This window comes from Hetaerina americana, unplaced genomic scaffold (genome assembly GCF_022747635.1).
Source record: "Hetaerina americana unplaced genomic scaffold, ioHetAmer1.1.p SCAF_2, whole genome shotgun sequence".
Lineage (NCBI taxonomy): Eukaryota > Metazoa > Arthropoda > Insecta > Odonata > Calopterygidae > Hetaerina > Hetaerina americana.
The window spans coordinates 46,815,989-46,843,777 of record NW_027286763.1 but is presented as its reverse complement, the minus strand read 5'-3'; the positions used below and the strand labels follow the sequence as shown (position 1 = coordinate 46,843,777).

The 27,789-nt window shown below is 33.3% G+C and overlaps 1 protein-coding gene across 4 annotated transcripts in view; it reads right to left on the bottom strand.

Moving 5' to 3' along the window:
* Positions 1-421: 421 nt before the first annotated feature.
* Positions 422-27,789, bottom strand: part of Nmnat (nicotinamide mononucleotide adenylyltransferase) — a 41,427-nt gene continuing 14,059 nt past the window's right edge. For 2 of the 4 annotated variants that reach the window (XM_071585713.1, XM_071585714.1), the window contains exons 8-9: positions 25,821-26,094; positions 422-7,539 (exon numbers count right to left, since the gene is read on the bottom strand). In XM_071585713.1, coding sequence (XP_071441814.1) covers positions 7,513-7,539; positions 25,821-26,094 — 301 coding nt within the window. In that variant the 3' untranslated portion in view covers positions 422-7,512. The remainder of the gene's footprint in view (positions 7,540-25,820; positions 26,095-27,789) is intronic. The other 2 variants (XM_071585716.1, XM_071585715.1) reach the window with 2 other exon arrangements.

The window sequence follows — 27,789 nt, the reverse complement described above, 5'->3', positions numbered from 1 at the left end:
TCATTAAAATTGACCCTCATATTATTACTATACTTAAAAACACAGCCAATCGTATATATAGTACCTATATGATAAATCTATTGTATTGACCTTTTCCCATTTTTTTAATATTCTCGTTAAATTGATTGCAAATAAAATTGGATTGTATCAATTCTGTGATTTGTTGTTGTTCTCTGATTTTGCTATTATTTCATGTTACTTGTGTAATTGTCTAACATCTTTGCTCAACAGCTCAGGAAATTACTGTAATATCTTTTGTTACCCTCCATTTTTCCAAGAATTATAATTATTATTAATCTGTTTAATTCCTGTTACACAAGAGTCATTTGTAGCATTCTTCTTAAATAAATAAACATGGCAACTGTTTGCTTAAGTTCAAAGTACACCATGCAATTAATATTTTACAAATATTTACAGAGCATTTTTCTAAATTTGTTTTAATAAGCATTGGTTAAATGTACATTATAATGTTACAGATAAAAAGGCACCTCTTTGGGCATCAGAACTTTACATTTAAAATAACATAGTTAATGTCTACCAACTGCGTGTATTTTTCTTAGAAGTTGGATACATCACATGAGATTTTAATTCAATTTTTAGGACCATTTTCAATAATTTACAACTAATTAAAATCAAAGATCAGCAATATACATTTATCCAGTACAAAATTATGCAACTGCTGCATATATCTTGTTACACAACCCAAAGTTAGAATAAACTGTGACATATATCACATCAACAGCAATCAATCATTATTCTTCAATACTTCACCAATTTCCAGAGGGTTAAGGCATTTTTCTTAGAAAAATTTGGTCTATGTTTATAACTTTACATTAGCTAATTGATCTCTCAATTTATGAAGATTGGGTTTAATATAAATACATATCTAATCTTACAACAATTCAAAGATGAAATTACAATTTTCAGTAAATAAGTCTACAGAGTAAGACACGAAAGAGAAAAGTAAGAATGTAAAATACAAATTTAAATCATTTTTCCTGAACTCAATGGCAATTAAAGTTTACATTACAATGAGATTCAAATGCAATGCAAAGCCTGTTAAATGTTTGATGAGCTCATGCCGTACTTACAAACAGACGAAAGATATTGAGACGAAACAGTTTAAGTTGTCAAAAGATGTCATTAAGAAACTTTCCCCTGAACATTGGCATTGCTTTATTTAGATGGAGTACTAAAGCTGTGAATATATACTGCACTAAACTGTCTGATATTTGCAGGTGTAAAAATATTATATCACATCAAGTGAACCACAATAGCCCAAACAATAACTTTATTAAGTTCATCATTCATTTATAACTAAACCAAATAGATATTAAAATTTATCACTTGGAAGCTGAAGTTGTGTGCTAATTTAATATATGAATTGTCTTCATATTCAGTGTATGGATAAATGAAATTAATCGGTGTGCATATGTTGACGTAATTCACTTATAAAATGCAATCTTAACAAGGAAAGTTAGCAACATGCACAATATCCATCTTTAAAAGTGTACATGAAGTACATTTCTGTTCCTCAAGCTATTCTAAAATTGGGAGATAAAATTATGAAATATTTATATAATTTGAGTTCTTTAAAAAGTAATGCTCTTATTACAACTTAAAAACATAATGCCCTCAAGCCCATGGATGTGCTCTACTGATATAAGTATTGTTAGCGTGTGGCTGCTTCGTTGAGCATATATTTTAACTGCTAGCTTAAAAATTTAATGAATTCAAAAAGTTAAATTAGGTATTATTATAAAAATATTTTTATCTTAGCAAAATGGACCTTTTACCAGGATCAGTGAAAATATTTCAAATCACCCTTATCAACTCCTATTACCCTGGAATGCAATACACACTGGGAGTCACATAATGCCTCCATGAATGAAGTTAACTTAATTGATTGCGGAAATATTCAGGGTTTCAAAATAAAGTAAATTCAGAACCATGTATTGAGTAATGATTCATGGATCAATGCTTGGGTTAAGTTTATACATCATAAACAGTTCTAGGGATCAGTTAGTATGGCTTAAATGCTTAAAGGATTAAGCTCTGGTATCATATAACAGAAACAGTAAAGTTAACTCCTTATCCAGTTTTGCTTCACCCACTGGATGCTTTATTTAAGAGTCTCAGTTTCTCTAGAGGGTGAACTTTCAATTACCAGTCAACAATTAATTCCTTTTTCTACAATATTGAAGATTATTAAACAATTTTTACTCAGTTTATGACCATGAAATGGTATTCTGGATCCACTTATTAATTAATTGGCTAATTTTGAGCCAGTCAAGGGTCCAACCTTGCAGTGGCCTGATAAGAGGGGGTCAACGGTACATTGGTAATTTGAATTTATCAAGCATGGGTACATAACTCATCACGTTTGATTTCATATAGCAACTTCATGATTATCAAAGTAACTTAATTAAAAATTCCCTCACAGTTCACCTTTTTTCAGGCCTAAAATTCCAGATTTTTCTGATAAGCACACAACTAATTCCATGTCCAATAAATACAAAATTGCTTACAAGTCAAATGATAAGCTCAAAATAATAGCATATTTTCTTTCTTATGTAATTATTTTAATAGCATGTAATAATGTTTTATTGATTGCAGTAAAGGATCAGAATCGCTATTATTGGGTGAATTGACCAGAGATGGACTTGAAAAATCACAATAAAAAGATACCAGATAAAAACATAAAATCATTAAGAAGTGAAGTCTGAAAATAGTTTCAGATGTTGAATGATTTTTTTATTCTAAAATTCAATATAAAATTATTCTCACAGCACCATATACATATAGGGATATGGGAAAACAACATAATAAACTTCTGAAGTTTAAAATACTTCGGGCATAATCCACAAATGAAACTTGCATGAAAGAAAGAGTGCCGCTAATATTGGTTAGTTTTCATCAGATTAAGTTCCACTGAACAACTACGCAAACCAAGTGGGACCCAAATTTCCTCTAACAAGGCTGTTATAATGGCTTAGCAGTCAAAGGAAATCAATGATAGTGGCAGATAAAAAAAGCCTTGGGCAAAGCTTGTGTAGCAATGTTATTGTAAAAAAAGACAAAGTAATGATTTTTCATACAAAAATATACCCATGTATTGTATGCTGTATTATACATACTAGTAGCTTTCAGGGTAAATGCTTAAAACTAACAAGTATTATTTAAACAGTCATGGTAGTAAAAGATGAGATTTTTCGTGTGCACACAGTGAAGTTGGTTCAACATGAACTTCCCACATGGGTACTGGTGGTTCAACATGACATCACTCCTCTTAAAGTTATTTTATTGGCTGGCTAGTCATCACATGAATGCTAAACCAATTTTTCAAGCATCTAAGAACTTACACATTAACATCTAATAGGCTCAGATGCGATGAGTGGCATGGATCGGTCCACCAGCACCATGGAACAAGTGAATTGGGACAAGGTTACCATTTTGAAGATTATTGGTGACATCTGGTGATTTTGGACTACTTCAATGCCATTTCAGCAGTGTTTCTCATAAAACACTTGGCAACTTAAGGCTGATGCTGAGAGTGCATATGCAGGATGCTGTGACACAAATGATGCCTCTCTATTTGTGCTCACTTCAAGAGGAGAAAGTATGTGATGGAGGAGGGTGTGATGGGATCCTCACAGTCACTGGGAAGAGTGAACTGAAGAATTAAATGTGAGGAGGTAACATAAGGAGAGGGAGTGCAGTGGCAAGGCTAAAATGCAACACATGACTGACTATCTGCCAGTAAACGGAATGCTTCCATAAGTTTTTTCACCTCAAAATATTTCGGAATTGATAAAAATATATCCGACTTTGCCCCTCTTTATCTAACACATTTCAAATCCCTGGAATTTCCGTTCTGCAGCTACACTACATTCTATAAATCTATATTCACATAAACACATTTATGCTGAGAACACAAGAAAACAAAATACCACAGCACATTTAACATGTATGGTGTAAATGTACACAGAAGAAAGTAAATTGTTATTTCATAAAGTAACAAAATTAATACACACTTAAAAATTCATGAACTTGATCTGAACATGGATAAGCTGCATCAGAGCCATTTCTAAATTAATTGAGGAAAAGAATTGTTTCAAATGGAAAGTTAAGGATGTAAATTAAAGTTTTTAATTGTGTCCAGATAAGAGGGTGATACAGGGGTGGGATACGAGATGTAACTATAAAGGAACAAGAAGTGGGGAAGGTATTTACAATGCATTGTCCATCCCACTTAATACCTGAAAAAAATATAATATGCAAACTGTTATTTCGGTTGAATAGCACCTATGTAAAAGTTTTTTTGCTGTTGATTTCTAATAATAAAGTATCTTCCAAGATCCATATATTTCTAAAGCACCTTTTCATCCATATTGACTACAGTTCAGAAACTGATTCAGTGACAGCGGTCACCATTCCCAATGTCCAGAACCATCAAATAAATGATTCGAATCTGATCTTTCAACTCACAGCCAAAATGATATTTTTTTTAAATTACAGACCTTATATATTTATATAGAGAAAATATAACAATTTTGTGAACAAAGAGAAGATTATAATGTTTCATCAAGTGTTTATAATTTTTTCACACCTAGAACAGAGCTTGACTTACAAGAATTTTTTTGGCATATCTAATAAAACTTTTTTTTAAATCTCATAGTGTGTTCTTCCTGCTGAAAAAGCTATTAACAGAAAACAAAAAAATAGCGGACTAGAAATAACTTTATTTGGAAAACTCAACAACAGGCCCAAAATAACCAAATAGATGTTGAAATATCTAGGCAAGCTTACTTCCGTGAAGACACTACAAACTAATGTGTACTGTACTTAAATTTTGGTCACTATGCGTATAGGCATGACAGAAGTAGAGAATGTATATTTAAACATTTGGGTGAATGAGGAAAAAATTATACCTGGCAAATGTGTATGACTAGCAAGGTGGATGATTATGGCAAAACCATTTTGATACTAAATAAAATATTAAAAGAAGTGACTGACATGGTAGTTTTTCACATTATTTATTTAAGTATTAATAATGTGATCAGTTTTGTCTTAGTAAGGCATTTTCTGGCAACATTCTGAAACATGCATCTCAGTATATGAGAAGTGTGGGCAGGGGAGGGAAGGGTATTTTGAGTTGAAATATTTAATTAAAATTGGGGGAGGCAAAAGGCAAACACTAATGGACAAAATATACACATCAGCCAAGAAGAGGATGACCATGATTGGAAGGGTGTGAATATGGGAGTGCCATCTTGCCGCCCCAAGAAAACAATTAGGGGATAAGATGTGGTTGTCTGGGCGACTAGCACATCTCATAATGGTGTTTGGGACTCAGACACTTGACCACTCCTTTGGTCATGATTCCACAGCAGTCAGGAGCCTGAGAGCGGGGGTGGCTGCTCGCCAAGCGAGTGAATTATTCTGGGAAAGGAAATTGGTTGGAAGTAGAGAGGAGGAAGTTGTGAACAATTGTTTTTTATCAAGAGACATACCTACTAGAAACTTAACAGACACTTGATAAATCTCAACCTGTTCTAATGTGTCAACTTTAAAGCCTTTTAGTAAGGAATAGAGTAAGCTTGGCTGGAATTTACTCCTATGAACATTGTCCAATAAATTTTTGGCAAATCAGAGTGTAGGATTGACATTTTAATAATATCTCAAATGTTCCTGGGAGCACTTCAGGACACTTCTTCTGCTTTGGCCTTTGTAACATGCAGAGCAGTCACCACAAATTAGTTTTTACTTGCCAATTTTTTTCTATTACACAAATATTTATCAGGAGTAATGGGTGAGTTAAAGGCAACCTTAAGTTTTGAGTGATGGGAATGGTGTTAAGTGCCTTACTACATACCTAAGGAGATGATAGATTGATTGATGAGGGGATCTATAAGTATGAATGGAGGTGCGGTAAGTCTTTGGGGATGGTATGGTTCTTAGCAGAGAGATTCCTATCAATGACAAATTTCTCTTCCAGTTTTGATAAGAACTATATGGTTCCGAAATTAATGACACCAAAATTATCTTTTCCCATGGTGAAATCAATACTTTTTTATAGGAAGTTAAAATTTTTTTCAGAATAACTCACATTATTTGTTTATTCCAAAAAAGGCAAAGGATAGTATCCACACAGCCATACCAATAAATCACATATTTTAGGAGAAGATCATCTGCTTTCAAAAAATTACCTTCACTGCGGGTATTTAGATAAAGGCATAGTGCGGAAAAATACCATGTCTCTTACTTCTTTAAATATACATGATTTACACAAGGTTGAGCCTGAAACTGCAAAGTTAGTCATATTTAAAATATTTTACCAGTAAAATTGTTTAGTGCATGGTTTAATTCATTAAAACACTCATACAATGTAAATTATTGCAATAATAAAATGGAATTTAATTTGAAAAAATTTGTCTATATTTCTGGGAATAAAAATTTAAATGAATTTCATGGTCTCAAGCTCAACTTCGTGGACTTTCATGATTGCCAAACAAGTAAACTATACTTATATACATTTTCACAGTAAATTTATTGCAGTACTAACAGTTTCGACACATGAATGAAATCATCAGGTACATGAGTGGCATCATCACCTACTGTATTGTGTTGTATCAGATGATGTCACCAATGCGGCAAAACCGATAGTAATAAACTAAATTTACTGTGAAAATATACACATATATTCATTGCAAGGGAAAACAGTTAACTCCTGTAGGTGAAAAATAAAAAGTGTGTTTTTGTGTATAAAATGAAACAAATTTATAATTTCAAAATGGATGCAAATTAAACTAACTAGTTTCATAAATTTGAAAAAAGTATATCATTGGGCACTCGCATTGATGTTTATTAAAGCAGGAAAAATGTATAATTATCTACATTAGAGCATGCTATTAAAAAAGCATATACTTATGTCTTCTATGTAACTATAGTTAACTTTAGACTCCTCATAGACAGCTAAAACATCCTAATTATTTATTTTGAAGAAACATATGAAAAAAATATTGAAGATAATCGGCACTACACTGAACCCATCATTAAATGGGTCATGCGTAGGATAGTTATGAAGATTAGATAAATAAAGTTTTAAGAATCAATGCAATCAAAGGAACAAAGTTTGACAGTCAATTCAATTTCAAAAGCTATCAAAATGCCTAGCCATTGGTGCCTTTGTACACTTCAGATATATTGAAGGTTGTAGAAAAATAGAAGGTGGCATGCGAGAGGCTGTACAGATTAACTCACTATGTTTACAAACAGTAAGTAGACACTGCTAGAGAAAATATTATCTTCACTGCTGAAGAACAATGGCAAGTTTGTAACAACAATGAAAGCTTGGGAGTTAGTGCAGATTGTCTTCAGTCACCTAGCATGCAGGTTTTTCCCTTACATTTAGCACTTTTACACAATTTGAAGGTTAAACAAGAGCAGCAGGCAAAGCAGGCTTCAAAGGTCGGGTACATTTCATCATTTCCACCAGCATCAGCAAATCTCTTACAGAGGGCATGCACTTCTCAGGGCCTGAAATGACAAAGAAAACAATACATGCAACATTCTTTAACATCAGTATAACCAATAAAATGCATGCCTTTGGAAGTATGTAGCTGTCTTACGGCAGAGGAGTGCATCCAATATCTACAGTACACGGATATTATTCTAAAATAATAACAATAAAAATTCCAGAAATTAGGGCATTAGCAAAATATTAACTTGATTTATCATTGGCTCAGTATTAATTGTAAAATAACATATAGTTCAGTTTTTTTTTTAATTTTGGAATAATGATAAATAATATTTGGTCTATTCAAACAATATAATTTGAAGCAACATTCTTTGCTAAAGGGCAAAAAAATTTGGAGAGATTTTTGATAAAATTAGAGATTAATAATGACAATTCCCATATTTGGGGTTAAATATCAGCTTAACAGCTCCAAAAATTCAATTTGTATATAATATTTTTTTAAATCTGCATGCCTTAAAATAAATTACATTTTCTCAGGTTTATCTTTACTTTTGTGTCTTGTATGCCAGATTTCACCGCTCAATTGAACAGGAAGTGTATACTACTTTCTCCCATATTTTCCATGCAAATAGTTATCATATTAAAAGAAATTATGTTGGAAAATTTATTGGTGTGATACCTCAATTCTATTCCACCCAAGTTTCTCTTCGGTTTCAATTACATTTCCATGACGTTTTCATTTTGGAATACATATCAATTACGTGGCTGGTGTATCCATATCCCGTTTAAAATAAATATGGTAATTGTTAAGTTCATTTCTACCTTCCTACCTCACATTATTGGCACTTTTAAACACACAGGAAATCATTCTTAATTTGATAGTATTAGAGCTTTTTGCAAAAATGAATTATTCCATTCTTCCTCTCTTATACATATACAACTTGGCTACTGGAATACCATTCATATTTTTCCTATGGCTTAATCTGTAATCACATTTACCAAATGAAATTAGACTTATTAAAAATTATTATTAAAATTTATTGTAATTATTATTTTTGTTAACATTTCTAATGTAAAAACAAAACAACTATATCTCATCTTAAAATGGCACAGTGCAGCTCAGACTGTAGTCAGTGCAAAATGCTAAAATAATGAAGAATATCATGTACTGACATGTTAACTTTCTTCAGATTATAATAATAGACACTATTAAAACAGACACAAATAAAAAGGACACACACATACAAGACACACACACACATATATATATAGATGAACAGGCTCACAGATATGAGTAATAATGTAAACGAAAAAGTGAGAAAGAACAAAAACACAGAAACACACACACAAATAAAACTCACGCGTACTCTGAATTTTCAGTAGTCAAACCACCTTTCTCAGTTCTTTCTCTTCCCTTGAGAAAGATGGTTTGACCACCGAAAAATCTGAATACGTGTGAGTTTCATTTGTGTGTTTTTTCTGTTCTCACTTCTTCATTTACATCATACATACATACATATATATATACATATATATAAATATATGTGTGTGTATATATATACACACACACAGATATATATAAAGCATAAACACAGTAATCAACCCTTAGGCCGGTTTGGTAGGTGGTGATAGAGTTCACCCAGTACTAATCCCAACAGCGTGACATTCATACATCAGGGTAGAGGGAGCAGTTCCTTTCCCTGAGCCGGTTATGGTTTCCTAGTAAGATCTGGTACCTGAAAAATCACTTAGGCTGGGTGGAGCTGCAGGTGCCCAGAGAGGCTTGCCCAGGAATTGAACCCGGGCCCCCCAGTCAGTAGTCCAATGCTCTACCCCTGACCACCATGGCCCACATATATATATATATATATATATATATATATATATATATATATATATATATATATATATATATATATATAGCCTTGCTCCTATAATTGAACAAATAAGAATTATATGCTACTTCAGTACCACAAGTTGGGCAAACTTTGCCCACTAGGGGGATAACCCTCCTCCTAACCATCCATTCTCCCCTTAACACTTGGCCCTCAAAACCCCCCAGATTTCTTCCCCTACACCTGCCATCTAACTATTACTACTTTCCCATCACTCAGGTTCCCAACCTTCTTCCTTAGAGTGAAAAAGATGATTGTGCCATTAAAATATTGAAGAAAAGTCATGCAAGTATCCTTTGGTGCCTGTCTATCAAAATTTAATTCTAATCCCTAATTGTGCTCAAACAATCTTTAATGAAAATAAATCTGTTTCACCACTTGTGTGGATCTAAAATCCACAAAACATGATTTATTGAATTCTGAAGTATGTTTATGACTTTTGAAAAGACAAATACACTTGTTATTTCAAGAAATAAACTCCACATCGTGCCTACACATTAAATCCAATCATGTAATACTTGTTCATTTGGAGTATATAGGATGTAATCACCTTGTTTATGTGATTACATTTCTTCAAAATGAACATCAAATGCTTCAATGCTTGATACCATTTACGTATGTAATAGTTGATTAACTATAAACAAAAGGAGGATTGGTTTTCCTGCCAAAACTTTTATGAACTGCACGAAGCATTTTATATAATGAAATAAAAAAAGAAAAATATCTTGAAGCTATCTCTCTTGAATATCTCTCTTAAATGGGATGCATGAAATAAAATGTTAAATTTTTAACAAGAGAATAAAACTTCTATCTCCAAAATGGTGCATGCTCATCCATAAAAAGAAGTAATCTCAGATTATGTCCTTATTTTTCGTTTTAGGGATGGGCCCTAAATATAAATACCTGGATCTTTACTTTTCTTTGGATATTTTCAACTAAGGGAGAGGCTTTCAGTTGAGCCAAATAGATTTTTCTTGGTAGTGCATTCCTTTCCATCATATAACCGAGCATATAGGAGCATGCATTTGACATAATGAAGTGCACATAAATAATCAGGAGCGCATTCTTATTTTCGTGCTTAGGTGATTGGAATTCATTCATTGGACTGTTTATTACTTAAATGGTGGTTATTTAACCTGAGAATGATTACTAGGGGGGAAAACTAGACAATAATAACTTGGCACCAGTAACTAGGGAAATATTTATCTGTATTGGTATTTAGGATAAGAACCATTGGTATTTTTCAGCATATGGATAACAGTACAAACCCATGGTTCAAACATTCAGAAGAAAATTTTAAAAAATCTACAGTAAATTACTAAAATATATTTCAAGTGTATTATGACCTTTATGGAGGAACCATGGGCCACATCCTTTCAGTTCAATGCCTTTGCTCTGAATTTCAAAGGGCATTAAAAAGTAAGGAGTAACCGGTCATAAAAAGATAACAAAAAAACAAAAAATGTTTATTACTGCCCTTCTCAGACTTGCCCCCTGGAATCAAATTTTTATCATATCTATTCGCTCATTCCTTTAAAAAATACCATTACTGAGAATACCAAGGATATTATAGGAATTTCTACCATGTATATTCTCAACCAATAATGTGAACTAATAATCAATGAAATTAATAATGTCTACAGATTCCCTCTATAACTACTTATGTATAACCCCATCTATTATGCGGATGATAAAAGTGTTCTCTTATTTTTTTCAGATGCTTCTAATAGAGCAAAAACATCTATTGCTTTAGTTTCCATTAAAAGCAAGGAATTAAGTATTCATTGAAAAAGGTGATTTCCACATTTTTCGGGCTGCATCCGCGTATGTCGTTTAAACGTACAACAGTTTCGCCAGCTATCCTGCTGGCGTCCTCAGGTCAAGGATGAAAAGAAGCTTGTTGTCCCGTCTTATATAGGAAAAATCCGGCGCCAATACCGGGAAATTTCTTGGCCAATCAGGGAACGTCCTCATATTTGCGCGGAATAATTCTTTTCCACGCACTGTGGAGTGGATATCCATCCTCTCTGTTAAAATTTTCTGGCCTTTTAACGATTTCAATGGCCTCTCTGATTATTCTCTGGAAGTATTTTCCTTCTTTCGCTATTATTTTAGCGTCGTCAAACAGAATAGAGTGTCCAGGTTCACTCCAGGCGTGCTCAGCGATGGCCGATGCTGTAAACTGTTTGGCCTTGGTTGCCCTCTGGTGTTCACTCATGCGTGTTTTCAGCGCTCTGCACGTTTCACCGATGTACCATTTGCCACAGGAGCATGGCACTTGGTATACGCCTTCTGATATTAACGGTGAAATTTCATCCTTGGGTCCGGGTAGGGTGTCAGCTATCTTGGTGACGCAGTTGAATCTGGTCACCACATCATGCTTCCTTAAAGCCCTCATGATTCTTTCCGAAGTCCCTGCGATGAAGGGGATGGTGACGTAAGCCTTCGGTCGTGGTCTGGAGTCTTCCTCCCTGTCAGGAACAGCGGTGGTTTGTCTCTTCTTTTCTTCCTTCTCGGCCCTTTTTTGGATCATATGAGTGCTGTATCCATTCCTTTGCAGGGCATTTGTCAAGTGTTTCTTCTCGTTGGCAATAGAATCGGAGTCACATATTTTATATGCTCGGTTGACAAATGTGTCTACCAGTGAGGTCTTCTGACTGGGATGGTGGTGCGATGCAGCATTAAGGTAGCGGTCGGTGTGAGTAGGCTTCCTGTATACTCTGTGTCCAAGCCTCCCATTACCTTTATTTCTCTTCACCATGACGTCCAAGAAGGGCAGTTGATGATCCTTTTCCACCTCCATAGTGAAGTGGATGGCTTGATGCTGTGAGTTCAGATGTTTCAGGAACTTTTTTAATTCTCCCTCTCCGTGTGACCAAATGACAAAAGTGTCGTCGACATATCTTAGCCACAGTGAGGGCCGCTTGTCGCAGGATTCCAGTGCTTTCTTTTCGAAGCTCTCCATGTAGAGGTTGGCCACAACCGGGGAGAGGGGTGAGCCCATCGCAGCTCCTTCCGTCTGCTCGTAATGGTCACCATTCCATAGGAAGAAGGAATTGCGGAGGCAATGCTCCACCAATCCTGGAAAGTCCTTAGGGATTCCGCGGGAGGTGAGTTCCTTGATGATATTCAGCGATTCCTCAATAGGGATGCTGGTGAAAAGCGATTCAACGTCGAAGCTGACCATGAGATCGTTGTCGTGGATGGTGATGTTTCTTATTACGTCAATGAAATGCGTCGAGTTTTTTACGAAGCTGGGTGTCTGTCCGACGTAGTCCTGCAGAGACCGCGCCAAGTACTTGGCGAGTTGGTAAGTCGGAGCGTCAATCTGGCTCACAATCGGTCGGAGAGGTACATCCTTCTTGTGAATTTTGGGCAGGCCGTACAGTCTCGGTGGTTTCAGTTTCAGAATACTTTCAAAATACTCCTAACATTTTAGAAAATCTACTCATTAAAATAAAGTAGTATAAAATTTTCATTTAAATTATCATAGTGAAATTAACTATTTATTTATACCTTTAGCCATTAATTCATTCTATTATCCATATTTTCCATCTCTATTCAAACATAATATACCCACCTTTTCCACTCACTACAGAAATATTTCACAGAATATAGTAGTGGTAAATAGATGCATACTAGTTTCGTGTTTTTGTACAGTTTATATGATAGTACATGAAATAATTATAAAATCGCATAATTCTGGCATACCTAGCATTAGCAAATTATGAGAGCAGAGAAACCATGAGCAAACTAAATATATCATTACCGCTAGTGTAATAGGAAAAATACTTTCTCGAAGTCTTCAATGAATGTTTACCATAGATTAAATGGTCCCATCTCCTGATTTTCTTATTCCCATATTTTACCTTTGAACAATATAATTAGATCTATAAAATATAAAGTTACAATTAACAGGCAAACAGATAAGCTCAAATTTACACAACAAACAACTTTTTAATGCACTTTTTTTACACCCAAATGTCGTTTTATACTAGTACTATAAATCATACAACTATCACATTACATACATGAAAGTATTAGCTTGAAATGCCACATATGGAGTTTATAGTTAATAAAATATGGCATATTATGGTAATAGAGATATTTTGAAATATCTTAAGTTTAAAAATAAGTATAACAACTAGTATTTTGCTGGTATCACATAGGTAGTGTTTCATACAAAACACTTAAATTTTTATGAGATAAGCAACTTACTATGAATTATCCTCAAATCTCACGGAAGTAAATATTTTTTGATTTAAATGTATGCTCTTTATCATTTTTTTCCTAATTCTGTAATTTTTTTTCATATTTATAACCATTTATATATCTATTTACAAAATTCAATTTTTGATTTTCACGTCAACAGTGCACACACTTACAGTTCAAATTCTCACATTAACATCTTTTAAAGCCCTAATGACACATCCCTGAAGCAATATCCTACAATCAACCACACCAAGCACTTCAGGCCAAAGGCTGAAGTAATTAACATAATAGAAAATGCCTCAAAGCAAAGGTTCAGAAACAGAAAATCAATCAGATTTGCTGATGCTTCTAAGTTCCTCAAGAATCAAAAAACACCATACACTATAGTTTTGCTATTGTTATTATTGTATTATTACCACACAGAGATTCACAGTAGTAACAACACATAGTTTTAATGAGTAAATAATTAGTTGTTTGGTGGTATTTTTCTTGCCTGAAACTCTTCAGCAATTCCTATTTAAATTTTATGATATTTATGGAAATATTTACCTGAAATAAGTTGAAAATTCTTCCTCTACTCAACATGGCGCTTTCTATTTTCGCATACATTAATATTCTCACAGCCCAAGGATAAAATGTATTTCCTCAGGAAAAATGGTTTTCAACATACTATTTATCAGTGAGAACACTACTTAATTTAATTAAAAGCAAGAATAAAAGTGACTTTTGAAAATGGACATCAAAGTAAGAATTATGAGTTTGGATAAATGAAATTAGACCTCTTGGTACTGCTTTCACTCAATCGACTTTACCGATTGAAAAGTTTACATAATTTCTAGTCTAGATATACTAGAATATTTTGTATCAAGGTTTGTATGACTTTAGGACACGAAGATTTCAAAGAGCAAAACCAAAATTTCTCTTGGACCAAGTTTAATAGTTTTGCCCACAAAATTACAATCAAATTATTTCATCTTTTCTGACAGGAATTTCATTATTTTGCATTGTAAAATTGTCAAAATAAAAATAGTTCTTATCATTAGGTTTTATTTTTCTGATATTTACAAAAATTAAGTAAAACAATGATCATTTACAAAAACATATCTTAATCGCAAATTTAAAAATATATACCTACAGCACTGGAAAAATGATTAATGCAACTAATATTTAAAGGATTTATGTTTTCCTCCAGTAAGTCCCAATTTTGATTGCATCCACAGTTAAACTGGAGGATTGTAATAGCTTTAATTAATGTGTCATTGATGTGACAGTATTTCCCACAAATTTTATTTCATTTTTCATCACTTTTTCAACCCATTCATTAAAAACTAATTATCAGAATGTGATAGATTTTACAATATTTCTTGAATTTTTCAATCTGTACAGTATGATATTAATGCAGTTTTGCTAACTGGGGCATTTCTATTAATAGGAGTGCTTCCTCAAGTCTTTTACCCAGAAATTTACACACTTTTATCCTTTTTCAAATAAAAAAATACATGATAAGTTCAGTTATCTGCTTTCCAATCTTAATTATACTCAGGATTGCCAAACCAGTACAAGAAATGCCTAAGCAAGAAACACAAAAAGAAAATTGAAAATTACAGTCATTGAATTTGTACTGTTTCCAGTCCTTCAAAATATACATAAACTTGGCACTTTTCATTGTATTGTTTTAGCATAAGGATAAAATGTTCCAGAATAATTCCATAAGAGATGGCATTATCACTGAATGAACTCTTTATTCAAAAGGCACTACATATTATTCTACTAATAATGGTGTTATCCAAGAGGAGATCACAGGAATATAAACTTTTCCAACACATCCCTCCTACAACAGCTGGCATCTCATCTATTCCCTTTGTTAGATATAAATCTACTAACATCAAACCATGCCACATTAGTTGTGGATCTGAGGCAGTACCTAATTTCATCACCTCTTATTATAATATGCTGTGTAGAATAAAGAAATCATACAATATTTGAGCACAAATGACTAGTAAACTTAAAAAAAAAGTGTGGAAAAATATTTAAGTATCTGTTTCTATGATACATAAATACAGTACCAAACCACTAATTATCCAGATCAGGTAATGCTGTGTTTGGAACATTAAATAAAAATGGGAATTAAGCATTTGATAAACTTGCATTTTCATCATTTCAAAACCATGTTCAAATGCCATATCATTACAGAACCACACCAAATAGAAGCCAATGAATCATGACTGATTAGGCATCAATATATGCAATGGATAAATTAAAATTGAATCACACACAAAAATCCTAATCGACAGATGTCATTATATAAGGAGATCAAATCCAAAGTTAGATTTTATCCATGATCCTACAAATCAATGAACTGCCTGGGTCAGGTATCAATTTAACAGCAGTGAATACATGAAAAATATATTTAGATACACATAAAAGATTGGATTTTAAGAGGTGTGGATAGATGATCAAGTCAGTGAAAACGTTTTAGAAAATGTGGGTCAACGGAAATTCACACTATCAGGCTCCAACTTCTGTATACCAAAATCAAAACAACCAAACTCTGTATACAGAACTTTACAGTTTTAATAAAAAGTGCTCAAATACAATTAGTGCAACTCAAATGACTTAAAGAGAATTACCACCAGCGTATTGTCTATTTTTGATTTCAGAAATTCATTCTCTTTTTATAGTATATGCTAAATTTATACTATGAACATGTTTACAGTGTCCAAGAATAAATCCAAAACTATATCAATACCTTAAACAAGAACGTCTCAACTAATGAGTAGTGAAAGACATTCACCAGACAATTTTAAAGCCATCACAAACTTGAATAAAGGCTACAAGCCGAAAAACTGGCAAAATACAGAGATTGATTAATTCTACCTAGAAGTTGAGGCAACATGATCATTATTTTTTTATAATGCTTCAGAAATGATAATAAAAGGCATCATCATCATGTAGTTCTAGTTAAAGATAGATCGCATTTCTTCTGAGCACAGAAGAAAATGAATTACAAATGAATTCAATAACCCATTTAAATTATTCCTTTCTTGGTCAGGTGTCCACAAGTGACTTAAAAGCAGACTTTTAAATATGGAGCTAATAAGCATTTACATACAAGATAAACGTAATGATTTCTCTGTTGTGCATTGAATATTATCAATTGGAGAAACATATGCTGCCAGCAGCCAAATTCAACTACAATATATAATGGAGATTCAAATTTTTGTGCTTTATTTATGCATTCAGTTTGAAAAGGGAACCAATGATGGATTTCTTCAGTGTCCATTCATCGACTCTTTATTATATTAGCTGTAAAAGTATTATCACCAATGCTGTTATCACACTACACAAATGACGGTGCTGATTTAATTTATATTTGGAACTAGTTAACATGCCCGGAAAGTAAATAACCAACTTTTTCAATTCTCAGTGACAAGACCTTAGATCCTACAATACAAAATTAATGCACAGCATTAAAGAAATCTAAGGCCACACCTAATAGACATATGCATAAAAAACAAAACCACAAACGACTCAAAAACCAACCAATTACAATCAAGGTCCATCCCAGATTGAAAATTGTTATCACTCATGTTTTGTACCATTTTTATCTGTTGAGTTTCCTGAGCCTTCAGGAATTTTGTGACTCTTGGAAATAACTGGAGTAGTATATATACTTAAAGGAATTGATTTTTTTCAAATTAAATGTAAATCATCTTAAAAATCTTTTTTACCTAGGGCTACGTATTCAATTGATTCTTGAAATGTTTTTAATGTTTGGTGACCCAAAGAATGCACGGAGTCCTTGGGTAAATGAAAAGTCAAAATCAAGCCTTGGATCAAAATAATCCTAGGGTAGAGAACTTTTATGGTGCCATTTCATTTCTTAAAAGTGATCAAAATCCATTCAATTAAGCTTTAAAATGTTCATTTTCACTAGAGAAAGAATGATAATGTCCAAGTGAACGTATCTATTTCCCTTAAAAACAATCTAAAATGGACCTTAATCATTATTCCATTCTCTTTAGAAGCAAATATTTTTAAAAGAGCTGAATTTTCTACTGATTTAGAGCAAAAATTATAAATATGAAGAATAAGCAACATTATAACTATAGTAAGTTTTAGAGCTAAAGAAATCAGTCTCATGCTTTTATATTAACCTCACAAGGATATTTAAGAGAATGGCAGTGAGTTAATGGCAAAAATAATAGGAAGACAGTCTTCTTAGTTATACATTAATTGTTAAGACTTTTTTCTCGGTTTGTGCGATTATTTTAACTATCAATATTTAACCAAAATTTCAATGAATACTGCTTTACTAGTATTAAGAATCTAGAACACTTTGGAAAATAAATTGGGTAAAATACGCGGCCACCACTATTACTTCTTTTAAATGTGTTGCTACAAGCCCATATTACAACTTATAATACTGCAGTAGATACTTAAAATATAAAATCAGACCATCAAAAATTATATAATACATTATCATAGTAATATATGCTGTACATATAAAACAATTCCCTGAATAAGTAAATGTATTGTATTTGCATAACTATATTTCCTTGCAGAGTGTAAATAACTTCAAGTCTCTAGATGTTTAAACTGCAATAGGAACTACAGTATATATAAATTTTAAATAAACCCATTTTCTTAATATGTAAAAGTTAATTTCTACTATGGGTAACTATTCCTACATCCATCATCAATGAAAATACTTTTCACTAACAACCAAAAATATCTTAAAAGTCTCGAACATATGGGTAGATCAAGAGTCATCTATTTAATTTTAAAAAAAACTAGTAAATACCCGTGTTGTTTCATGTGCATCAAAAGAAAATTGGGTCTCTAATGGTGGTAGAGTAGGAGTCTCAATAGTCCTATGCCGAGCAGGAAACCCTAAATTTGCCACATCTTGTGAGGATCCTAGATTAACTCAGCATGTCATCTACCACTTGATACAACACACCCATGAATAAGTTGTGTGAATAATCTGTACTCAAGATATTAATATGGTGCATCAACCCCACAAAAATGGGTGAAATAGAGATGGAGAGTACTCACAACACGTACTTTGGAATTCTGTTTTTAACTGCCTTAGCCTTTTGAGAGTAGATGAATAACAACATCTTTAAGGTCATAACTTAGTATTAAATTTGTAATTGAACTTCCACCATAGCTAGTCCTAAGTATACCTACAAAAACAGGGGAATGGAGGGACATGTACCTCATAAAAACTCTTGACCTGGCTGTCTGTGTCAAGGAAGTATTCCAACCTAGAGTCACAGTAATAAGATTTTATTTCCCCTGGTCCTAAAGATTTAGAATTGAAACCGCCTGAAACTCCTTCAGGAAATATCCTGTCGTGAATAATTCCAAAAACATGCCTTGTAGAATACTGTACTGCTTTTAGATTAAGATATTCAATAATCGGAAATTAACTTATATAATGTGATGATGAAAATTTTTTACGAGTAGTAATTATGTTTCCAGAGCTGACTACATAATAAATGGACATTTTGGTACTCTTGAAATGCAAAGAAAATATAAATAAAATAATGGGGTATAGACTCTGACAATTCATTAGTGGAGGATCACTTTCAGCTGTCTGTGAGAAACAGGCAGAAAAAACACCCAAGTGTGAGTCTTTGAGAGCAAGAATAGTGTCATTAGGTATGGTGGAAGGACTTGGGCTACCATTGGAATAGATGCCCAAATAAATAATTTGACAATAAACAAAATATCAATACTCTTAATACCTGGTAATGGCCCTAGAATGTACAAACATGCATATATTAATTGGATCGATGCATGAATGACAATTGTGAGAAATTGAATGCCCAAATAATGTATTATCAATGGGGAAGTTTGACAGAACAAGACAAATCACTATTGTTAATGAGTGGGTATTTTAAGGATAAAGATACACATAACTGAGTACATACAATGTATTTAAAATTTAACATAGATTAATAAATAATAAATTTAATTTGAGTGTGAAAATTAGCAACTTCTAGGTATTTACTGTTAAACTGAACCACGAGTGATTTCGGCTGCTTCACCTGAATCAAAACTAAAATTCAAGAAAGAGAATGCCACAAAACAGATGATATAAAATAGAAATGGAATGCTTTTAAATATTAAAAGAATGTCTTTATGTACCAAGGGAAGTGGTATCAATGACTTACAGGGTCGCCCCCAAAAGTGGTAGGACTGATTTTCTCTGGCGCGAACGGAGCGGTGGATGGGGGTCTGCCTGGCAGGGTAAGGTGGAGGGGGCTCTTAGCAACAGACCGACACAAACTTCAGTCACCTGCGGGCTGTCGCTGAGTGAGGACACCGTTTTTAGTGAAGCAAGTTTTTTGTCCGCGTCGAAAAACAAAATGAATCTGAATTTAGAGCAACCTTATTCCGTGAAGTTTTGGGCGAAACTCGGGAAGACGGCAACTGAGACCCTCGATATGATCAAGCAGGCTTATGGGGACACTGCCTTAAGCCGTTCCGCAGTATTTGAGTGGCACAAGTTGTTTAAAGAGGGTAGGGAGCTCGTTGAAGACGACCATCGCTCCGGACGGCCGTCGACGGCAAGAACCGAAACGAATGTGGACAGAGTGAGGACACTGCTGAACACAGACCGACGCTTAACCAGTGAAGAACTTGCAGACCAGTTGGGTGCCTCTGCATCCAACGTATTATTTCACAGGATTTGGCCATGCGCAAGGTGTGCGCCAAGATGGTGTCGAAAATTCTGCCATGGCGCGCTCGTCGTCAGACAGTTCCTGGCCAAATACGGCGTCGCCACGTTGCCGCACACGCCCTATTCTCCCGATCTGGCACCACCGGACTTCTTCTTCTTCCCCCTGATGAAAAGACAGCTCAAGGGACGACGTTTTGACTCGATAAAGGCCGTTCAAGAGGCTTCGACGAGGGTCATCAACGGCATCCCCAAAGAAAATTTCCAGCGGGCGTACGGGGAATGGGAGCAACGTTATACTAAGTGTGTAGCAGCTCAAGGAGCATACCTTGAAGATTATTAAGTCGATGTAAGTATATCGTCAATAAAATTCTTGTAAAAAAATCAGTCCTACCACTTTTGGGTGCGACCCTGTAATATTGTGCCAGTAGGGATATGGAAAAATATTTCAACATGAAAAAAGTTCTTCAAGTGATTGTTTAAGTTGAAGGAAAAACTACATGAATAAAAATTAGCACTTGGATGGACGATGCCTCACCGTCCCTAGTTAAAGACTGTGGACTAGAAGTAGCTGGCCAAAAATGACTCTAAAAATAGGCAAAACATACATGAAGGGAAAGAGTATGACTAGGATAAATTAATGAGAGGTTTTAATTTGAACACTTCTAGAAATAAGTGAAAGAAAATATAAGGCTACAAGGACACACTAACAGGATTTAAAGTCCTGGTGGCTAACTCAATAAAATGTTCCAATCCATTTCATAGTTTATGTTCTAATGCTTATAGACAATGTTTCAAAAACCTCTAGAAGAGAGTAAAATATCTTGATAACTTCTAAATACAAAAAGATTAATGACGGCAAGGAGTAAGCTGTACCCATTTGAAATGATAGATTGGAATAATATGTAGTTGCTATAGTGCAAAAAATACATTTAAAGCAAGCAAACTGGACTTAATCCACTATGTAACCAGCAACAAAGAGAGAAGGAAATATACAAGGAATTATATTAATTGCAAATAGACTAGGGGAATAATGGATTAAATGTTTATCCATTTAATTAAAGAATTTTTCTTTTAGTAACTCCTAAATTGTGAAATTATTCTTCCGTAAATTTTTTACATAAAATGTCATTGATACCAGATAAAGCTTAACACAAAATGTAATAGGTTAAACTGAATTGGTTTGCCAAAGTGGGATCCTCATTAGAAAAGCTGTCGCTTGTTAGTAACACAAAACAGTAAAAAAAAGAAGGGAAAAAGAGTCAAATTCAATAAAACCTTATTCACGGAAATATCACTATTTGTCAATTTCTAGGATAGAGGTGCAAAAAATTTATATATTTCTCATTATTAAGTAATTCTCATGATGGAGAGTACTTATATTTATATTTAGAAATATGGGAGAGGAAATGAATAAAGGAAAATCATAAAGCTTGGTCATAGCAGCAGTGGGCATGGGTATGGAGTTCAATGTATTAATGTAGTAAATGATCACATGGACATGACACAAATGATAAGCCTAACAAAAACAACCTAAGGAAGAGTGATTATCAGCAGTTGAGCAAGAAAATTTACAACAAAACCTATAAAACCTTAATCTTAAAAACCTGTAAATCGCATAACATATTCCCTGATTTCATAAACAACTTATCACTTTACAAAGTAAAGCATACTAAAACCAATGAATAAATAAAATGAAAAATTCTCAAATCTGAAATCATAACCCATTAAGGCTTAAGGAAATATTATTTAATACAGTTAACCCTGAATATGGAGATGCAACTGCAAATTTACTCTAAAATACAAAGATCAAAATTATGTTACGAGGGGAAAATGACATTAAGTGGAAGATATAATGGATTACCATAGAGATTAGACAGTTACTATGGTTTTGATACCACTGAAAGTCAAAAATCTAAATCCTAAAATCCAACCAAAAGATTCTCAGGCCCATACTATTTTGGAATATACAAACTTTAATTTTGAATAAAACGCTAGGTTTGTAGTTGAGGAAGGCTAATTATGTGTGCTGAGAACACTTTAAAACTTCTACATATTCTATCCCTCATTCTTCTACATTTTGAGGATAGACTAACTGTTTACCGAAGTAGTTTTTCCAAAAATGATCAAGAGTGTTGAAATATACATGCTCATGCCTAATACAATACCCCTATATTCCAGCTTCTTATTTTATCACTACCAACCATCTAAAAACATTTGGTATCACATTTTGTGGCAGATCACAGTTACGCTAGTGTAACACTAACTTGGAACAAAGTTGCCATATGATCAACTTTCAAAATATCAGTTCACAAAAAGAAAGAAGTTGATGTACAAATTAACTTTGTGATGCCATTATAATCAATATGGCTTAATCACTAAAAAGAGTCCAGGACAGTGTTCCCAAGGCCTGTTGCTTACTTGTTACTAAACTGCTATGTTGCTATAAGTTAAAACATTTTTGCCAAGATGTTTATATGCTAACAACTGCCATTAGCTTTGGATAGATATATTACTAGAATACATTAACATTTAATCACTGAATTCTATTTGAAGAGTTTATTATTTTTTTTAGATAAGACATTGCTCTAGTTGCATTACATCATAAGCCCACACCAGAAAAAATTGCAATTACAAAACATCCCACCCTTAGCTGACAAGCATATTACCAACTACACCAACGAAAATGACCAACTGCAATTATTGCAGCGGTGAAATGAATACTGAGATCGAAAGAATTTTTTAACATATTTTTTCTTAACATCAATAAATTACCAGGCCTTCCTACTTAGATAACACTTTTTGCCACATTACTTATTTTGTATCCACTCCTTTGGTGAAATTTTGAATTGTGTAGAATTGTAGTAAAAAAATTACAGGTCTACTATGGTTTTTCTAACTCGTACATTTTTTATTGCTCTCTCCTATGATACCACTCTCTCAAAACCCTTGACTTGTGGCAACTGCCTCATACCCCACAAACAATAATTCTGTTGTGATTTTTCAATTGTAACCATTTCTTTGGCTAATTTTTCCGAAAACATAATAGAGCAAAACTTCATTCATGGAAACAAAATGATAAGATAAAAGTGAACACCTGGATAAAGATATATTTTCAACGCAGTTGTTGCAGCATTTGTGCCAAGTTTGGCAACTGGTAATCAATGCCCAGTAATCAAATCCTCTCATTCATATTTCATAAACTTGGCCCTGCTTTTCCATTTTCATTAGTGATTTTATCCAGAATATTACACACAAGAAAAGATACAATTATAAATCTTATCATTAAATATTGAGAAGAATAAAAAAGTTCATGTGTATATTTTAACATTCACAGTAGAACATGCATAGTAATATTATGCCTAAAAAGGAACTATACAGCAGAGAGCCAATAATCTAGAGCATGCTAGCATATCAGAACTTTCTGCACATCTACAGTACCTTCAGTAATGTTCTGAACAGTTCCCTTTAGTGCATCACAATCATCAAAGCTGTGCCTAATTATCACCCAAGGCAACAAAGTAATCACATTAGGTGCTAATGGAAGTTGCTTTTCTCTGGAAGATGAGTACAAGGCTGCGTTGAGCAATCAATTTTTCAAGGGTAGCCATTGGGAATCTACAGGAGATTATGTAGATATGTACCTAACATTATGCAGTACACCTAACTGCAAATTTTAAATCTTTATCAAGAGGGTGAAGAAAGAGCAACCACTATCAATATTTGCGTTGAAGGAAATAGATAATTAATTAATTAGTTAATAGATAAAAGAAATTATAAGACCATATATTCATGGAAAATGTAAGGCAATGATACATCTAGATCATATATTTAAAAATCACTCTACTGAATGATGTTCAAACAGCCCCTGATAGTATAATTTTTCCTACTTTAACTTGTAATTAATTTAACTATATTATAAAATAAATGTATTATGAGGGCTTATATAATCAAATAACTATAAAAATAAGCACAGTGGCAAAGACATTATATGGCACATAAGAATCCCATTGAGCAGTCTTTCTGAATGCAGTTAAATAGAAATGCATGCATCCTACCTAACAAAGATAAAAACCACTATGATGAGGCATTTTCACTTTTAGTTACGAAACAGCAAACTAATGAAAAATAACTGAAGATGACCAAATACCCTACTACTACTATTACTCTATCACATATTAAGTGAAAGATAAAATTAATTTTTATGCTACAAAACAATGAGACCATAAAAAATCTATTTATATATATTTAAAAAGAATTTTAAAATTACTCCACACTTAAATTAAAAATAAAATCTTCCTTACAACCTCACATAAAAGATTTTGCGTACAAACAAATCTAAATAAGAACCACTCTCATGGCAATACAAAAAAAAATCACAAAATTAAGCAGTAATCCATTAGTCATTAAGCACAAATTGGAATCACTTCAATTCAGTACTCTACTCTTCTTACAACTGGAAAATTTTTTTCAGAGAAGTTAATTAGTCCCTTTGAGTATATCCATGAAAACTTAACAGGTTATAAGTTTAAATATTTTTGTTATTAAAAGTGTTAACTATATTTGTTAACTCTAATAATTACAGTAACAGTTTTTATAAATTTACAACTTCACCCTACATAAAATACTCAAATATCATATGAAAATTCATACCACCCCCATTCTCTCATCACATATAAAATAGTTCAAGCTGTTGAAGAGGTAATTTTATCTCAATTACTCCATAATATTTTATCTCTAGGCATTTCTCAATGGTTAAAGGATGTTCTGTACACATTTCTAGTATTAACCGTTGTGGTCAAGTGGAAATCAAAACTTTCCTACTGAAAAAATGGTTATTTATTGAAATTTGGCAATTTGTTTTCATTGAAATCTCTAAAAAAATAGTTATTGTTTTACATTCCAATAGAATTCTAGAAATAGATGATGAACTGAACACTTTTAAACTGTTTACACTGTACTAAATAAACAGTATGGATAAAATTAAATCAATAGATCAGTTTTTGCTTTCATTCTTGGAAAATTAATTATTTATACAGAAGTTAATATGACAAAAAATAGATAAGAAAACCTATGTCTTGTCATAAATTCAACAATTTGTGGCTCTAGCAGAGATGCAACTGCATAAAACATGAGCATAGAGTATTTTATGGCGTTGAAGTCCAAAAAAAATGAGTATAGAGCTATAAAATATTTTGTCCAAATGGATATACAAGTCTACTATAAATCCTAGATATGATGAAATTCATAAATATATTGAATCGACCTATAGACAAAAATAGTGATTTTGGCACATAATTCAGAGAGATCAATACATTGTACTAGGAAACCTTCCAAATCAAACAGTAGTTTCTTTGTCACTTATAACTTTGATTCCATCTTTTGTAATCTCAATTTGAACACGAGCCACCGGTTCCTCAGCTTTTGGGCCTCCACTCTCTCTCTCTTCAGCATGTGTCTCACCATTAACCTCTTTGTGCGTTACTTTGTTCTGTTCCCATTTTGGTCCTCCCTCGTGCTTTGGGGTAGGGACCTTGGAGCTCACCTCTGTCACAGAATTCTCAGAAATTCTTTTTTCATTGATGCCTTCATTCCCCTTTGAATACACCTTCACGGCCGCACCTGGGTAACCTGTTAATATGACAACAGAAGACCCCCTACTCTTGACCTCACCATTGACTCTCATCACTCCTTTCTGTGCATTCGATTGATTAGATATATTATTGTTCTGCCCACTAGGATATAAAGGGCTTGGAGAATCCATCACTGTGTCAGTTGGTGATGGTGTGAGAAAAGAAAGATTTTTCATATCGTACTTACTGTTTCCATCCAAAATCCATGAGAAAGCACAGAAGTAGAAGAAATACTAAATTTAGTACCAGATTACAATGCACTATATTACTATTTGAATACCTCTACATTTAACATTCATCTGATAAAAGATACCAAGTAGTTCTTAGTTACAGTTTATTCATTAAGAGAGAGAAAAAACTTTTTCTGAGTTCTTTCCCATGGTGAAGAATATTTCTAAGATCAGTAGTCCCTGCTCATTATCCTCTAGATGAGCATTGTTTGTATAGAGTCACATTAATGGATTAAAATGTTTTTCAAGCTAATGGGACATGACAAACTGAGTTCCTGACCAGCTGCAAATGGGTGTAGCATAACATGCATGAACACATTCATTAAAATTGACACAACTGCAGCTCAAAACATTTGATAGAGTAGGGACAGAAATTACCATCTGGCTATGCTTGTGGTTGATCATGCCCAAATACCATTTCACCTCAGAATGAAAGAACTAGAAATGACATATGGACCTGGTGTTAATGATATTGTTTTTGAATGTCATTATCTAGTCTTTCATCGACAGTGTATACATGACGGCATCCAGCTTGAAGGGATTAAAGACATGTATTTAACATAATTACTTTAAGTGAAACATAACCTATAGTAATGGCACCCACAAATAGTGCAGGGGTGACCTTTCTAATTTGATACGGAGAGACGGCAACCATGGTAACAGAAGCATACATACATGCTACTCTACTCAGGAAATAAGTGAATTAAGACAAACATTTACAATGTGTTAACTGACAGGTCAAAGTATGGGAGTATTGTCTCAAGCAATTTCATTATTAAAAGAACATCGCAGATTAATATTATTAACACTAAATAGGATAGAAATTTTATCCTATATTGCTTTATCAGTTTTTGACCAAGGGAAGCTGAAAAATTGTTAAGTTAAACAAGTAAAATTAGCAAATTTGAACAAAAAAAATTTTGGTTTCTGAAATTTCATAAAATTGATGGTGAGCGAGCACCAGTAAAATGCATGGCTTGTTGTTAAAGTAAACAAGCCATAAATACCTACGACAAATCAACTTTATCAATTAATTTACTCCTTTGCAAACATGGGCTCTGCAACTCTAGTGAATATCATGGAACAGAAAATAGATTCAAATGCTGACTTCTCAGTTATTCATATTTGGCTATGACTTTTACATTATACTACTACCCTCCAATGCATATCAGAGAAACTTACGAATGGAATCTATGCATAAAAATATGGGTCATTTTGGAAGGCTCTGAGAAAATCAATTTCAACTTTTCAATGAAACTATTTTAGATGAACTTCCTCAAGAGTATGATTTTGATATTTTAAGTAACACTCGATTTTTGTAATGGTTTAAACTTTTGAAATACCAAAAGTAGCAGAAAGCTTGAGGAAAATTATTTTTGTCAGCTATAGCAATTTATCACATGAAAATATTTTTGCAAATAAATTTCATTTGAATTCATATGTACAACCTGATTTCATTGAATGACTATATATTCCCAGTTACTAGTATTAAATCTATATGTACGTGGTCTGTGCAATAAATCTGCAAACTGGTGCAATCTGGTGGCCATGATGCAGACTATAGCCTCGCCCACTAGCGGTGCTAGTTGCCTGAGACCCAATGAGCCATATGTGCTTGGCAGATCGTCGAGCTGTGGGTATGGTGCCAGTT